The following is an 18,030-nucleotide window of genomic DNA, read 5'->3' as shown; positions in this document are numbered from 1 at the left end:
GCATCACCTGGGAGCGCGGCGGGGCCGTTCCCGCTTCCTCCCCGTTACCCGGGCGGGACCGCTCCGGACCGGCTCCCAGCGGGACCGCAGGCCCGGAAAGCTCCAGCCACAGCACGCTGCACCCCCCTTACCCTTCCCCGGGCACCCGGGGAGAGCTGGGCCCTGACCGAGCCCTCCGGGCTGCAGGGGATGGGCAGCGCGGCGCCGGAGCGGCTGCACCACCCCGAGGGGCTGCGGGGCGGCTGTGCGGGGACCGGGCCCCCCGGGCGAGCCGCCGTCGGGGCCGCCTCTCCCGGGGCCGCTCGGCACCGCCGGGGTGGGCTGTGCCCCGGCCGGGCACAAGTGTGGAGGGGTCTGCCGCTCTCCCAGCCCCGCCGCGGGGCCCCCGCCATTACCTGGCTCCATCCTGGTCGCGCTGGGGCTCCTCGCGTTCTCCCGGGGCTGGGCCGCAGCGGGGCCGCAGCATCGCCTCAGGCGGCGCGCGGCCTCCCCTCAGGCGGCGCGGGCGGGACCCGGCTGCGGGCCGGGCCGGACTGGGCCGTGCGGCCGCCGCAGGGGCGGCGCGGGGCTGCCAAGAGAGGACTGTTCCGCTGCCTGTCCCGGTCCCGCTGCCTGTCCTGGTGCCCGCGGGCCGCCCGGGATGGGGATCGGCCCCGTCCCCGCCGCAGCGCGGGGCCCGCAGCGCCTCCCGCCCCCTCCCGCGGAAGCGAATCCCGCCCGGCCCCAGTGCGCCGCTGGGTTTTGCTCCGCGGAACCTTCCCCGCTCACAGAACATCCCTAGGTTAAACCAGCGTTATTAAAGTCTTACCGAAACGTTAAAAACGCACATGGTTTAAAAAAATCCGTATTACGTGACTTATCCCAAATTACCAGAAAATTATAAGCAAACTTTCCCCAGAGCCAAATCTAACGAATTCTTTTGATTAGATTCTGATTGACTTTTGATTAAAGAGAAAGACAGCTTAAGGGGCTTTTTCTTTCCTATCTCCAAGCCCTGTGTTGCTTATAGTAATTCAAACACACCAACATTTGTAACACAGAAGTCACACCAGACAGAATAAGTTATTTTATTACAAGATATATAGAACATATCTTCTCTATTTGCAACCTTATTTCAGCAGTTCTGCAGTGCAAGTCCCACCACATCACAGGGTAGAAAACACCCAAATCATGACATCGGATACGTGAATGAAATAAACTCAAATTATCAAAATTACAAAACAGAACTTGGAAGTATCTACAGTAGTTATGATATAAATAGTGCAAATTATATATCTACAGAGTAAGTATTTAGAGTATCAAAACCGTTTCAGAACAGCCTTTTAAAGAAGGTAGTCAGCAGGACCTGGTCAGTGTGACGATGTTAGAGATTCAAAATCCAAATACGACACTTATTTTTTCAAGAAGAACTGTCGAGCTTCTTCCCAGGACTGCCGCGGGAATCTGTTGGACAGCTCAAGATAATCTTGAGAACTGAAAAATTTTTCTGTTGAAGACAGAACATAAAATTACCACGTTATTCCCTCTTAAGATAAGATGGCAATAAAACAAGAATAACGAACTTGCAGCCAATTTGAGATACTTTTACTCCCCTCCCCCTTCCAAAATCTTAGCCCACGGGGTGACACTTCTGTGGAGCTTGGGACATCGAGGGCTGGCTTTAAGAATGGGGGCAGAGGCTCTGGTGAGCAAAGGCTTCCATTTGTAAGCTTTTGGATCAGGCTCTGCTTTGCGCAGTGGAACATTATACAGCTTTACACACTTTATGTTCTTGGACCCACCAGGGACCAGCTCAGCCTCGTTCAACTCTGGGCAGCCTCAACGGTGTTTTCTGCTCAGCAGCTTTTTTTCCACGGAGGGCTGCGGAGGAGTTGTGCTCCCTGACTCCCAGAGCTCACAGCACAAGTACAAATGCAGCTTTCACTCCTACGAGTGAACAGGACTGCACATGTGGGCACATGTTTGAGGGTCCGACCCTCCACACAGCACCCAACAATGAAGTTTGTGCTTTCAGGTTGTATTCCCAGTGTTACTATTCCCATTTGTGTTTTGGGGACACTATCCTTCACATTCAAGTGATATAATGGATAAAAATAATCCTGCTTATACTATTACTGAGACAACTTTTTTGCAACTGGGGAATGTTTAGAAACCACACTCACATGTCACCACATAGTCATCTTTCTTTAAAAGCTCATCCAGTTTGAATAGTGAAAATAAAAAGCAGTTTTCCATTTGGGTTTTAGATGTTTCTTGAGCAGATTCTCATGCAAACACAAACCTGGAAAGTTTGTGCTGCAGACACTGCACGAGGCTGCTTCAGACTGAGAGGTATAATGTTGACAGTAAAAATCTCCATAAAGTTACATTAATTTCATGTGTTATATTTTATTTTTAAACACAAAGCTTATGTTTTAGACCTAGAACTGCTCATCTCTTGCCAAATGTTGGGCAAAATGGTGGTGGATTTTTGTTTGCTATGAGGGAGAAATGATTGTCCGAGCGATGTTCTTTATGCGAAATACAGCTAACTCAAGAACAGACGCCCATCAGCACTTGAATTTTAGATGTGTTTCGCAAGTAACAGCCATCTCAGCTGAGAATATTTCAAATTTAGCCTAAAGAGGTTAAATGCATTTTAAATAAAACCTTAATAATGGAGGGGAAAAAAAAAATCGCACCTCTTCTGCAAACTGATGAACGTCAAATAACAATTACAAGACAGTATTTTACAGATTTTTGGCTCCCCAGGTGTACTGGCATTGCTGCATGGCTTCTGCAACCTAAAACTTTTGAAGGCAGCCTTTGTGACAGCTAATTAAATATGTGCAGGTACAGTATCACATTTTAAGACATGATACCACACAGCATTTAATAAAGATTAACAGTCTGAATCCCTGATACGACGAGCAGAGGACTGGAAGACATGTCAGGATGTGAGGGAGCCTCTCTCCAAGCTGTAAAATCATGCTGCAAGTTACTGCATTTCTTTTATCGTGATGCAGACTCAAAAAATTTAAATCACAGTGAAATATAATATCTACACATTTTGTTAACCAACTGCTACTCTGTTACACTGCATTGAACGTACCCCTCTGCTGAGATAACTGATTATCCATTTGGCCTGAGCTCTGTGCAAAATCCTACGGGGAAAAAAAGAAAAGGCATCAGGTTTTCAGATCTTACACCTGAGAAATTAAAACAACATTTTTAAGTCTTCACAGTCACTCAAAAATACTAATACTTTATGAAAACTGTAAATTAACAAACTCTGGTTTGTTTGCTACATATAACAACAGAATACTGCCAGCATTTAAATTCTATAATATATATAGTAGATTTTTATTCCTTTATTTATACTTGTTTTGAAAAAAAATATTTTTAGTACACAACAAAGAACCCAAGGCTTTAATATCTTCTTAGGAAACAGTTATTATTGGGATTTTTATTTACCATAGCTATGTCTCTGTAAGAGAAATGGTGTTTCAGATCTTTGCTCCTGACTCCAAATACACTCTTACAAAACTCGTGAATGATTCCCGTTTCAATGGCTGTGCTTCCCAGTGACCTGGGAGCCCCAGGTCCTGATCCCTTGGGAGTGTGTGAAGTTCCTCCCCAGCCCGAGCTGTGGGGCAGCCAGGATGAGCACCCAGAGCCATGTGTGGATTCCCTGCTGCATCCTCGCAGTCAGCAAGGACACCGACCTCGCTCGGAACACGTCGGCTGCCCCACCACAGATCCTGTCTTTTGTTGGAGCATCCACCCAGCAGAACGCTGAAGAAGGTATTATCTGATAAGAGATACAATTTAGCAAATCGTGGATACTCCTAAATGTTTTTTAATTATTTCTGCGCATCTAAAAGCAGAAGTAACAAAAATAAACGGGCTGATGCAAACTTCAGATGATGGAAATAAATCCGTCGGTAAGGAGGTCGTTTGTAAAATCCAGCAACCCTCTGCCTTTGATTTCCGCTGCACACATTTAACACACTGTATTTAAGTGTTATATTCGTACACACCACCAAACTTTTACGCAAACGGGACTTCTTTTAGTGCTCCCTGGCACAGGAAGAATCTCATTTTCTAGTCACGGGGAAACATTTTACAGTCTTTCCCAAACCTTCCACCGAAGCAAATGAGAGATTTGCTTGACAAACAGCAGCGAGCTGAAACAAAAGTAGAGAGGGAAGTCTCTTCTGTGTGTGCGGGATCTGAGCATTCCTTGGATCCTTCCAGAATTGCTCTCTGCGTACGCATGTGCAACATTTGGGATTAGATTTTAACACGGGCAAAAAAGTGAAGTTCCAGTGCAGTCAGCAAAGACAGGACTCTTTACAGCACACACAACTCTTCCCTATTTTAATATAACACCGTTTTTAAAAGCCTGCAAGAACAGTACATGGGCTTGACATCTGAGATATACCTCTAACTGGAAACTAATGCTGTCCCTTGTAGATATACTTACACCTTACTGTAGCTACTGGGGATTTTAATGCCATTCCAACTCTTATAGCACAGAAATCAAGCTAAAGAATCTTAATTATTCCTATAGAGAATACTCTCCTCCAATCTCATGTTTTTTGGCTGAAAAAAACCTGAACTTGCTGCATTTCCTCATAATGCTTAAATTATTTTTTTGCCACTGCAACTTCTACACTGAAATCTGTAGTTTCACTATGACTATATAGCAAATTCTTTTAATACTAAGTTCCAAACTTTTGAAAAAAATGCTATGCAATTATTTTAGTATTAAAAGGATAAAAAGTAGTTGCACTCAGAAGTTATGCAAACTTTCAGTAAATATTTAGTTCTTGTGCCTTCTCTCTCAAATGCATGTAGCCTATCCTTGGAGTATCCTTGGAGTAGCTGTAAAGCATTAGGGAAAAGAGCTTGACTAACATTTCTGTATCAACAACAGTAACTTTCAGGTGACTGATACAGAGTTACTAGACTCATAAAAGCATATTATTTTTAATAGTGGAGTGTTTATGAAAACTGCATTCATTAATTGGAAACAGTCAACATACGGAAAACGTGAGGGATCCAAAAAATCTGATAGATAAAACAGCACATAAATTCAGACAAAGGGAAGAAAAATACTGCAAATCCTTATTTAAAACAGTATTCGTAATGACCTCAGTGGCTTACTGTCAAAAATAAAGACTGCAAGATTAGACTGGTAACATATGTTCTGTGTATTTTCTGCATAAAATATATACACTTATTCAGTTCTCTGTAAATCTATGGTACACAGTATACAACTGTACAGTTGCATGTAAACACGTGAATGTAGCGATTTCAGATATGCTATATGTGCAGGAATTCAAAAAAATAAATATTTTAAGGATTGTCTTGTAACAGCAGGACCTACATCAAACCTTCCCAGTACATCCAGGAGCTGTAATGAAAACAGGATCCTGAGTGGACAGGGAGAACCTGAACCACTCGGTAACCTTTTAGAGTTATAAGATGCCTCAAGTAGAGGCGTAATCTGTGGTTTGAGAAGAGCTGCAGAGAATCTCAAAGCACTTCAATGGTGTTTACTTGTTTTACTTCAGTCAAACGGTTCCCACACTCAGGGCAAAGGCGAGAGAAGCAGCCGCAGTGACCCCGCCCGGCTGCAGAGCTGCGATACCTGGATGAAGGTGGCGAGTAAAACACAGCTCATCTCCTGCTCCAGGATGATCTTGTTCTGAGGGTTGTTGTAACAAGCAGCTATTAGCGAGGGGAAGAGCACTTTGATTAACCGAGGATCACTGAAATACTGGAAAGGCAACTGGCACAGTTTTTGCAGCACCGTGGGGTGACGGCCAGATTGTACAATGATCTGAAAATACAAACATAACAAAATTAAACCACATGATCTATCTCTTCTTCTCTTCCTGTTAACCACCAAGGGTGCTGAAGTCATGCTAAAAAAATGAACATGGCTGAGAGCAAGTACTAAAAATAAAGCTTAAAACGTTTACTTCAAATAACTTCTGTTTCAGTGTGTAAGCATTATTTTTATTGCAGAAGAACATAAAGAATATTGAGCTCTGAAACTTTTTTCCTGTATCACCCAGAAAGACAGTAAGCGGGAAGGGGATTAATCTGCAGATTACAATAAAATAGATAATGTAATACCTTAATTCAAAAGGCAAAGAACTATAGCACAGGGACTATTCTGAGTTAGAGCTATGAAACACAAAACCCCAGTGCCTGCCATTTGAACACAGTAAGCACAGGGTGGGGGGAAAATCCAGAAAGAAATCACCAGGATTTTAAAAACTCTCCCTCCCGAGGCTCGATGGTCCTTTCCTAGAGTGCCTGCTGGCAATCAGAGGGGACTCTGTTTCATGGGAGATGTCTGCCACGCATTCTCAGGCACCAAAAAGAAAAAGGTGATTGTGAGCTGCACAGCGAGGAGTTTCAGTAAGGAGAGACTCAGAGATCCTCCCATCTGTATTTCTTATCTCGGTTTCTATCAGTGCCATTGGCTCTAAAAGGAGAATTGTTTAGATAAATGGGACTGTTGTCATGAAGCAGGCTAAGTTTACAACTGTGTACATCTGAAGAAATAAGGCAATGCTATCACTGGTCTCCTGCACAGGAACCTTTCCAATTTACTTGATATTCATATAAAGTCTTTGTGATAAACTAAAAAATGCCCAAATCGGATCTGTTCCAAGTAACCTTGATTAGACAATTACAATATGAAAGAGCTGTGTGACCCAAAGTTGGCTTTTTGGCATAGGAGGAAGCTCCTATAAGGTCGGAACACTGTAAAACTGAGGGTCATGACTGTAAATTGTACTTGGAAAAACACAATTTTACAGGTACACACCCAGACAAGACTGCATTCAAATTAAAACCAGAAGGACAGAAAGAAGCAGTTGAGGCCACAGGAACATAAATTATAGGGATTTACAAGTTTTCAAAGCACTTTTAACAATACCTTCAGAGCACACACTAAGTTGATAATGCAGTTCAGTTTAAAAACAAGATCAACAAAGTAATAGTTTGCATTTTTTTCAGTTCACCAGTGAAAAAGACATTGAAAACCTTTCAAAGGACTGGTAGAAACGTCTTAATGCCCTTAAAGACAGAAGGAATTTTTAAAAGACAGGCAAATAAGAGACAATTAAGCACACATTCAGACACTGTTTTGAGGAAAATATCGCTGATGATTCTCAACTTTGCTATTGGCTCCCACCCTGTAAGCGAGAGGTGCCCTTCCAGTCTGGGAGTACTGTTGAAACTTTAAATTAACCAGAGTGCTTATTACACAGATCTATTTTTCTACGGTAAATTCTGCAATCAGAAAAGTACCTAAAATCAATCATAACTGTACTAAAGTAACTACAATTGGTATTTTTGATCCAGGACAGAACAGCAGAACTCTTGATTTCAGTTTAATGGCCACCATACCCTTGACGAACAGGCAGAGGCGAAGGATTTTTTGGGAGTTTTCATTTTTCATTTCACAGTTCACTTCCTTTACCTGTCCTAAAAATGCCATGGGTAGTTAGTGAAGTCTTGCCAAACCAACAGTGCAGATACCCAAGTAGCTTTCATGGAATTATTATTTCATTATCTTTTGCTTTTCAACAGTTTTACCGCTGTGATGTTATCAACATTAAGGATAGGAAGGTATATACAAGGGGATGCTGATGTTTTAATCTGGTATTTATCACATGTGGAATCAATTTAATGATTTCAGCTCATTGTACTAATGCAGCTACTAAACCTGATACGCTATATAATGTACTCTGAAGGAAAAAAACATGAGTCACCTCTTACTGGAAAAAAACCCCAACCAAATAAACCTGTAGCTGAGCACATATTCCTTGTTTCACTGTCAATGGGTGGAGAAAGTGAAGCCCAGGGCTCGACTGAGCAGATAAACAACAATGAAAACGAAAACCTTGTACTTCTCTTTCTTGACTTTTTTTTTTCTCTTTTTTTTTTTTTTCCCTCCAATATCTTGGCTTAATGATCCCAGGGAGTTTTGCGGGCCTGGGATATGGAATACTCATCTTACAAAATGCTCTAATACGAGATACAAAGTCCTTACTGAAATCCAGCTTGCCTCTCCTCCTGCCACATACTGGGATCCAGACATATTTATCTAGAATTAGCTTTTCTTGTTGCTCACTCTCTAGCCTGAAAGTCAGATATGCCTGTCAAATGTAACAAGATCCTAATTAAATCACTGCACTTCTGTACAGCCAAGCATTTAAGCACCTGCTTAACTTCAGCTATGTGTCCATGTTCCATTAATATTTGCTTGTGGTTTTCTTTTTCTGAATTGAGATCTATTAAATTAGTCCAAGCTATTTTTTTTTTTAATCCAGAGCAGGCAACTCACATTCATGTTTGCTATGTCTCCTTTAAAAATGTTGCTTACTCTCAAAATTTACAGATATTTATACAACCTTATTGGTTTTGCCCGTGCTTACCTGGAATAAATTCCATCTTAGCTTAGCTTATTTATGGCTCAACATGTTCTAAATGTTGGAACAGCTCTCTGAAGACCCAAGCTACACACAGGTAAGAGACACAGCAAATACATTTCTGAAACGCTACTTCATGATGAATTAATGAAGTTTTCCTTTGTGCTACCAGCCAAACTCAAATCCAAATCATTCTGGAGGTGGAGCCCCTGTTCCAGAGCACGGTGAGGATTCAGGGTTAGCACACCAGAAAGCACTGGCCAAAGGCCTGTCTGCTTTCAATGGAAAAGGCTGCTGAGAGGGAGAGGCAAGGGCAAGAGTATCTCAAATCCTCACCTTTAAGTCTAGAACCTCCCCTGCTGGGTGCCTGTCTGAATTTCCAGGTCTCCCATACCCCGCACGCTGTGCCTGCTGCCTCCGCAGCCGCCTGCCCGGCACAGTGACTGATGGGATGACCTGTGGGAACTTTTCACTGAGCAACACCTTCCAAGGTTGCCTATCAGTTATCTTCTGTCACTCCCACCAGTTTATGGCCTTCTGCAGGTCCTGCTAATTTGCCTAATCTCCAATAGCCAGCAGGTCAGGCTCTCTCCACTGCCCTACCAGCAATCCATGCTCCCGTGTGACTCTTTGGGAAGTGCACTCTGCTCTCACAAGTGCAGTAATTATCCTGATCCACCATACTGGTATTTCTGAAAGTTTATCACTTAGGAAAGTATGATTCATGATTTCTGAAGTCTCTAGATGGAATCCATGTTTTCCTCACATTTGCTAGGGCCAATATTCACTATATAGTGTATTGCTTGGCCATTTGCTGCAATTCCTCTCGCTGTGAAAGCCTGAAGCAGTATAAAAGTCAGTCTTTCAAAACAGACCCCAATGACAAAAGCCAGCAATATGCCACACAGCACTTGAGCAATAAGAAAGGACAATCAATCAAAAAATTAAAAGCTCCTTGTGGTATGGAACAGTAATAACGCTGTGAGGGGAACTCATCATTCTGCTGGGAGATAAGGCTTCCCCTGTCACTTAGGGAGGGTATCTGGCTACAGACCTGAGGCGACTGCTGGAAGGATATTCCATCCTGGATTTTCAGTTCTTCATCGTATTCCCACCAGGACAGTGCCAGCAGCCCTCCTCTCCTGCCATTGCTTCCTGGCACCTTACAAAGGAGAACTTCCCAGGCCTGAAGGCCTTTGCTAGGGAACTAATAGACCATAGGAACCCAAAACACTTGGGTATGATTTTCCTCTGGGGAGCAAAGGGGAACGTTGCAGCTCGTTTCATTTTTCAGTGATGCCCCAAAATAACGTTCTGATGCTCCTTAAAGAATGAGAATCATAGAAATGCAGCTCCTTTCCTTGTTTGCCAGGGCAAGGAGGTAACCAGTGCCAGGCACTGGCACAACCTTCTCCTGAGATCTAGCAAGGGAAAGATGTTTTGGAGAACACCTCCTATTTCTATTTACATACTGTATATACATGTATTTATATTTCACTTTATCTGTCTCTGTTTTCCTTTTATCATCAATGAAAACTACAATTACTTTAAAATGCATATATAAGTATTTTTGTCAAAGGAGGGTAATAAAACCTTCATAACTAATAGGATCCAGATCTTTTGAATGATACAGTGATGATACAGAATGTCTCTGCAGTTACACGTCAAATCAGCTGTAAAATCTTACAGAAAATTAAAATAAGAATCCTCTAGTCTTTGAAACTATATTTTCATAATCAGGTAACTGAGTGTATAATCACCTTGTAAGTAATAAACAGGATTTTCATTGAGAAAACTAAAATGTCAGCCAGAAAGCTGAAGAATGAGAATTACTTTATGTAAAATACCGAGCAAATATCAATCAAATTGAAGTAAATTGATAATTCATATAATCATGTCATGTCATTCATACATTCACACGTTCTAATTAGACATGTAACGTAGATGCATGCTACTAATTTATCAAGAACTAGCAGTTCCATCACATTGCCTTGTGAAGATTTATTTTAACTATGGAGTAGCATTTTTGGTGACAACCTAAGTTTCTCCTTCCAAGTTGTAAATGCACATATTTTATAACCGTAAAGCATTTAAAAAAGACAAAATAATTGAATTTAAAACTCTGCCTACAACCTTCCAGAGATTTAAAGAAGATTATGGTCCCAGATTGGTTTCCCATAGCTCTATGCATGTATGTTAAATACTGTCAGATGTTTTATTACAAGTAACAAAATAAATGGTTCAATCTCAGACCAAAAACTTTTTCACTGCTTGTGTACTATGCAAGGTTGGTCCAGGATTAATGCAGAGTGGAAGTGCTGATTTTCAGAGCAATATTTAGTCTAGTTCTACTGGCGGATTTAGGTTTTCTTGTTTCACTTATTTCACTTGGACTTTTGCAGCTCTGTAAAGACATCATTCTTGTCAGTTATTTCTGTCAATATATACAATAAAACCACTGGAATTATTTTTCGAAGCAGCTAATTAATTTTCCACTTGGGAAGAAAAGAAAGCAAGCGTTTTGTCCGTGCAAGGGCAAAACAAAGAACTGCGAAGTGCTTCACTTCGGGAAGAAACTTTGGGAACAAATATATGGCTGGCATCAATGGCACAGCCACCATCCATCAGACCTGCAGGGCAGGGGGTGTCCAAATGAGAAGGCAGAGACAACATCCAGCAGCTCTGAGCTGCCAGCTGAGCCCCTGGCAGTGCCTCCCCAGATCCAAGCACGGGGATTCCTGCTTGGCACCACTGCAGCACGGAGATAATGGGACTGATGGGGACTTTCTGCAGCCCATCGGTTTCTTTTCATCCACAGAAGAAAGGGAAAATTGATAGCAGAGAAGGGAAAAAGATTGCCAAGGAGAGAACTGAAACCTGTAGCCACGAAAACCCCAAATGTCAAGATTTGAGCAAAACCTTACAAGTCATCCCAGTGCACCGTTCTTGCGTGACCAACCCCGCCCGACAACGCCGTGGTCTTAGTTCTCTACAGTCAGGCTGATGGTTTTTAGCCATTATAGCTGAGTATTAGAAGTTGCAGCTCTTTTATTAAGTGAAAACTCAGACAAAGTTATGCTAACGTGGATACAGGAAAATGGAGCTGAATTGTAACTTTGGAAAGTCTAAAACTTCCTGAAGCAAAACCTTCTTTGGCTCTTGGAGAAAAACCTGCAAATGACAGGGTGTGTTCCACAGGTACTTACAAACAAATAGAGTGCTTATCACTGGGAGCTGAACTAACTTTCCAGAAAAACATCCTTCCCAATAGAATTTCCTTTTATTTTTATGAAACGGAGCATTAAAACGTGCCCTTCTACTTGACTGTGCTCTCCTGCTCTAATGTAGTTCATGTTCAGACGCAATTTTCTTAGAACAACTCAGCCTAAAAAGCTAATGGTTCTCTAAGGGGCACTCCCTGCCTTCCCCGCTATCTCGGGTGACCTGCGGTTCCAAACTTCAACGTGGCCATTATAAACATTTGGATCTTAAAGTGGTACTGTTGGTATGGGAACTACTAATGTTTCTTTTCCACGTATTTATCATTTACATAAATGTCAACCCTAATTTGTACTAAAAACTAATAACTTTATTGAACAGGAACTGTGCATCTAATTCCTGTAACAACAGCATTCCATCAAACAGTTAAATCCTTTCGTTTGATGTCAGGTTATTTATAACTTTGTAAAAGAAATAAGTCTTTATATTAGTAGTCCAGAGTTTCTCTTCAAAGTTAGATCTGCATTATTTCTTTGCTTCTATATAAACAGATCTCATACTGCCAGTATTTAATCAGCAGAATATGTCACCACTTAGGCTCTTCTTCTGTTTTAAGGTCAAGCTCTTTTCTTTCCATTTTGCAAACTCCACTACTGGCAAAGCCGTGAGCAAAGAATGCTCTAAATTCCTCCTAACATTTCTCAGCAATCAGAGCACCATTTCCACGCAAAAAGAAAGTTCCAGAATGCTACATTCAAATTTAAAAATAAGAATTTTGTCTATTTGAAAAATTCCGGTGTTTATTTTCTTAGCGTCACGTGTCAGCTTTCAGAGAGAAAGATAAGGGAGTTCAGGAATAACATTGGTCTTCCTATAAACCACATTGTAAGCATTGTCCTTTCAGAGCTCTATGGTTTAAGCAGATTCAGGGGTGCTCTGTGAATACATAACAGGAAAAAATTACCTCAGCAGTTTTTGTGTAATCATCCTAAGACGTACGAACATTTAGGATAGGACGATGGCAACTACTAGCATGGCATTGCAGTGAGGATGTAAAAATGTTTACCAGAAGTGGTGCTGGTGGGAAATCCAGGAAAAGAAGTTCTTTATACAAAGCTCTTGAAAAAATGTCACCCAAAATGACAACTAACAAGTCACCTGGGTTATAACAAGTGAAGTATGTCTAGATTAAATTCATCAATAAATAAATGTTAAACACATATTGTAAAAGATAAACTTCATTACAACGTGATGAAAGGAAAATAGAAACAATTCTAATATGCATTGAGGGTACTTGTGAATTTAATCTCTTCCCAGGCTACAGGATAAAATAGTAATTTAATATCTGAACTAGAAAAGGTATTAAGGAAAAGCCTAACTTCAGAAGTGACAGTATTTTAGCATTTGATATATTAACAAAAACGTTTAAACGTGAGGTTGCTCTTGTGTTAATCATATACTTAAGGACCTTAAGGGTATCACTTCTTTCTAAAAAATTATAAACTTCATTGTTTCCACAATAACATAAAAGGAGATTTATATATTTGTTGGTCTAATAACTTTTAATCAGAAAAGATTATTATACATTAAATGTATGAGAAGTACATGTATTCTGTAAGATAAAATTAAAAAAACCCACATTGTGACACGTCTCAAACCCTCAGGTATTATTCTGAGCCCTGAAATGATTACAATTAGCCTGTTGTAGCCCTGCACTGTTTTTCAGTGCACTGTTTTTCATCTTCACACTTAGATGACATCTCCAGCTTTGAGGATACGCCACTTATACATTTAAGTTGCTGCTTTGGGCACCATCTGAAACAAGATGATTTAAAGGGTAGAGAAGAAACAGGACCATAGTCAACAGAAGTTTAAGGAGACTATTCTATTGGCTGAGGTTTCTGCCAGCATCCCTGGTAACAGAGCTAGTTTGGGTCAAAACCCCCAGAAGGTGTGAATAATTCAAACATTACAGTCTAAAACACATAAAATCTTTTTGTACGTCTCAGAGCATTTTCTCTCTTCAAAAGCAAACATTTTCTGTCACACTCCAAAACTCTGCTCGCAAGTAAGCTACACAGCCTTAGAATTAGTATTCCTAGCACATTCTGTCTTATGGCTTCCATAAGAAATCTAAAGGGTTTGTCAAAGTATCTAATCATCAGCTAAGAAGCCTGTGAAACACTGAACCATTGGACATGTTACAGAGCTGGCTGAGACAAAGCTTCAAACAGAGAGCAAGAAAATGTGCTTTTCTGCCATGAAAAATGGGCTACAGTTTACCCTTTACTAAGAGGAGAGGAAGACGAGCAAAATTTTCCATAGTACTCAATTAATGCATTTTGTTCTTTCTTTACATTTCAGTATCGCTCCGATCAAGTGTGACTTGAGCTGAACATGACAAAACAGCTTCGGGAGACTTCTCTGGGCCTCTTGCAGGCTCCCACCCTCAGAGCAGCATCCAAGTGCTTGGAAGAACTGTCAACTGGCCGAGCCCAGCGCTGTGAACACAGAGCAGGCCGGCGTTCCCTCTGCATGGGGCCGGCCACGCCGGGGACAGGCAGCGCGGTCGGCAGAGACTTGGGAAACCGAGAGTTTATGGCAGGAGCACAGGGAGTTCCCTCACACATGAGGCGAGACAGACAATAGCTCACAAGGCCCGATTAAATATTTGCAGGCTTCAGACTTTGTTTTAAATTTCTGTGTGAAATGTAATTCTCACGCAGAGGAGCGAGCGCCAGGGTGGGAGCAGGGCAGAAGGACGGCGGGCGTTGCGCAAGCTCCGGCTCCATCCGCGCCACCGGAGCGCCACTGGCCAAACCCGGAGCGGCCCAGGCCCAGGTCCGAGCCCAGAACAAACTGCTTATTGAGCAGGATTACGCCAAACTGTGTGGTGCTTTTTCGTGTGGACAAAGTTCCACTGGGGATTAAGCTGAGACCACCAAACTCCTTTTATCCCCGACCCAGGAGTAAGATTAGAACGTTGCTCTCTGGAGGCAGCATTAGCTGACTGCTCTCTCTCTTCCTCTCTGAGCTTTGTTACGGACTGTATTTTAAGGTTGTTGAAAGCACTGGCTTTGATGACACCGGGAGATAAGTTTATTCTTTTGTGTTTACAGTTTGAGAATAAGACAATACGATAAATCCAAACGTGCTCATTTCTCACACTAATTCCTATGCACTCTCTCTTCCCCCTCCCTACAGGAGTCAGCCAGCCCACCATGAACCGAAACCACACGCACTTGATTTCACATTAAGTCTTTGCTCATACTAAATTACCTTCCCCACATCCTCTCAAAGAGCAAAATAGAAAAAAACTAAAACGGGATGCATTTCGGAGTGTTGGAAATGCAATTAAGATGTGACACACGAAATGTGCAGCCCCAAATGCTTGGGCCATATTTGCTTTGCTTTGTCATGGTTCATTCTTAGAAAAGAAAAGCTTTATCAGTCAGCTCAAACAACAAAGGTGTCTGACAAATTACCTAAGAGGCGTCCCTGCTTTTCCCTGACTGCCCAGACAGGAATGCCATCCTTCCTGAAGACACTGGTTCACTTAAGTGAATTTATGTGGTCTGAGGAGCAAAAGCACACATTACAGAGCTGGCTTAATGTACTCCGCTTTAACGTGGGGAGTTTAATCCTTAGGGGATTTTCGTTCACAAGCTGAAGTGCTTCTAAATGGGAGTCAAGACTACAACTTCACATGAATCACTCGCTTGCCAAAATCAGCTATTTCACAAAATTTACCAGGCGTGTTTTTTGTGCGGACCTATAAAGCTTTAAAAGGTCAGGGTTGTGCTTTTCTAAGGTTTAAAGAAATAAACCCACAACCTCAACATGAAATCAATACTCCTAAAAATCCTTCTTGAGAAGAAACTAAGAAAATCAGAATTAAGTAATTTCGGATACTATTTACTTACAGATAGGGATGTTAACTACACGGTAACTTCCAATTCCTGCATCTTCACTCTTGTGCTGTGCTTTCAAAAACTCCACCTACCAGATCAAAACTGTTCCAGTCCCTCCACAGCCCCAAAAGCAACACAAATAATGAAAGCTTAATGATGGCCTTTAGTAAACAACCCATATGGAAACTCTACGGAATATTTTTATAACTTCCAAGTTTTCCTGTCGACTTCTGATTTTGACAGTTTTTCCATTTAGGAGTATTTTTCTTCCTCCACGCTAACACTAGAGGAAACTGGCCACATACTGAAACTCAATATGCACTAACTCTGTCAAAAGCACAAAATAATTTCCCCACCAAAGGTCACTCCTAATCTAAAGTCACTCTGTGAGTGTCCCTTACAGCCCAACAGTGCTTCCAACCACAGTCAGGATGAATGTCACACAGATATATGTGTGTGATATACACTGGGGGACAAAGGGTGCTGCCATTTTATGACACAAGTAAGACTTACCACACACAAAAAGGGAAGAAAATATAACTATAAGTCAATCATTTAATAAAAAAGGGAAAAGACAACTTGATATGAAGCCTTTCCTGGGGAATAACTGCCATGCTTTGTGTGCTGGGAATGAGTGATAAATTCCATGATCCTTTCAGAACTGTGCCTACCATACAATATTTTAGTTTCTTTAAACATTATATTTATACCTGTGATAGTGCTGTGTGATGTTTTATATATTTAACATGGGAGAAATTCCTGTTCCAAAACATCCTGCAATCTTACTGCTCCTTGCTCCTTTAACTGGAGCTTAGCTGGGATGCCTGAAACGTATTTTGCAATAAGTTTTCCACATCTATACAGCAAGGAGAAATTTCTAGTAAGTGATTGATACTATTAAATCTAATGCCATTTGCTTCTATTTTCAACACATGGATTATCAGATATTAGCATTTCAATTATTTATAAGTTTATAATAAGCATAACATACTATTCTTAGTGGGTAGAAGCGTCCAGGGACAGAGGGTTTGGAGGGACAGAGAAAGAAGAAGAAGACAAAGTTTTGGGGGATGAAATTCCTTTTTGAAAGACACATGGTGGGTCTTCAAATTTTTCCAAAAACTTCTGAGAAAAGTTTTTACTTCTATTTACAAATCTTAATTTTATAATTATGTTTTGAAGAGCTGCACACACTTTCCTCCAGCTCTTTTGAGGAGATCTGGGTTTGCAATCTATTAATAGTATCTATAAAAATTATACAGTTCCATATCCTACAAGTCCCCAAAGTTAGTGGGATTCTCCTAAAGCACTCTAAATACACTGTGTGCCAAAACCTGGGAGAACAAAAGCTATTTTTATTTAAATAAAGAGATAGCAATGCAAATGAACAATGCAACTTCTTTTGGAGCCTGTCAGACAAGATCCTCAGTCTGAGGATCTGATTTGTGAGGACTTTTCAGATGAAAAATATCCCCTAACTGCAATGAATATGGAAAGATTTCTATTCCCAATGCAGCAATGTGAAAGAAGCCAAATCGTCTGTCATTCGTGTTAATTTAATTACAGGGCCACATTCAATTATCCAATATAATATGCAAATGAGGTGAGTTGACAGCACATGGTAATTATATTCATTATACTAATTAAATCAAACAACGAAAGGGAATAAAAATTTAATGAAATAGGAGGATATTTTTAATTAACAAGAACATTTTAATTAGAAACTGTAATTCCACAGTCTGATATAGCACGGCTGGCTATTGAAAGATTGGACATTATTTTTATTATGCAGTTTAGTTTTATGTGTCTATCCTTAGTACCATGGGACCTGTTTTCGTACGGTGGCAGATTAAATGGTGGCCAAAAAAAGAGAATCCCTTTTCCTTGCTCATAGTTCATGCAGAGCAGATGCCTAATAAAGCTGTGGCACAATTACAGAACCCTCTGTGAAGCCCGGGCTGTCTGGCTCTGTAGTAAACACGAGTTCACATGCCGATACAAAACAGACAGTGCAGCTCAGGCTGCACTGCTGACGTTGGGCCATTTAAAATATTAAAGAAACACTCCCTGGGTTTTGAAACTTTCAGTTTCATAACTGATTTATTTCTTCAGCGACAGCAGCTGCCCTGGGAAAGCTTTATGAATGTTAAAACAAAATAGGAAAAAAGGAAAGGAATATTACTAATATATTATATGTGGGCAGAGTCAGCAAAATCAGTCTTTTTAAAATAAACAGAGCAAGCACTATCAAAACACTTAGGAATGTGTTCCTTAGGAATCCATTGTCCTCACTGCTCCTCAACAGAATCACTGGGCCTGGAGCACGAGCCAGCCGTGGTGAAAACACCAAGTGGGAGCCCAGCCACTGCCTCCGTGTGTGTGTGAGGGACTCTCCGGGAGGCCCCCTCGGATTCTGGGCTCCTGGAAACTGCAGGGAAATGGGAATGTCAAAGCCATACAACAGA

At 41.4% G+C, this 18,030-nt stretch overlaps 1 protein-coding gene across 2 annotated transcripts in view; it reads right to left on the bottom strand.

The window, feature by feature from the left end:
• Window positions 1-1,037: 1,037 nt before the first annotated feature.
• SCAPER (S-phase cyclin A associated protein in the ER) overlaps window positions 1,038-18,030 on the bottom strand; it is a 142,333-nt gene continuing 125,340 nt past the window's right edge. For both annotated transcript variants that reach the window (XM_017816921.1, XM_017816922.1), the window contains exons 30-32: window positions 5,636-5,827; window positions 3,092-3,143; window positions 1,038-1,486 (exon numbers count right to left, since the gene is read on the bottom strand). In XM_017816921.1, the coding sequence (XP_017672410.1) occupies window positions 1,392-1,486; window positions 3,092-3,143; window positions 5,636-5,827 (339 nt within the window). In that variant the 3' untranslated portion in view covers window positions 1,038-1,391. The remainder of the gene's footprint in view (window positions 1,487-3,091; window positions 3,144-5,635; window positions 5,828-18,030) is intronic.

The sequence above is a fragment of the Lepidothrix coronata genome, unplaced genomic scaffold (assembly GCF_001604755.1).
Source record: "Lepidothrix coronata isolate B3197 unplaced genomic scaffold, Lepidothrix_coronata-1.0 Scaffold58, whole genome shotgun sequence".
Lineage (NCBI taxonomy): Eukaryota > Metazoa > Chordata > Aves > Passeriformes > Pipridae > Lepidothrix > Lepidothrix coronata.
Note: the sequence above shows the minus strand (reverse complement) of the source record. Positions and strands in the feature narration are given on the sequence as shown.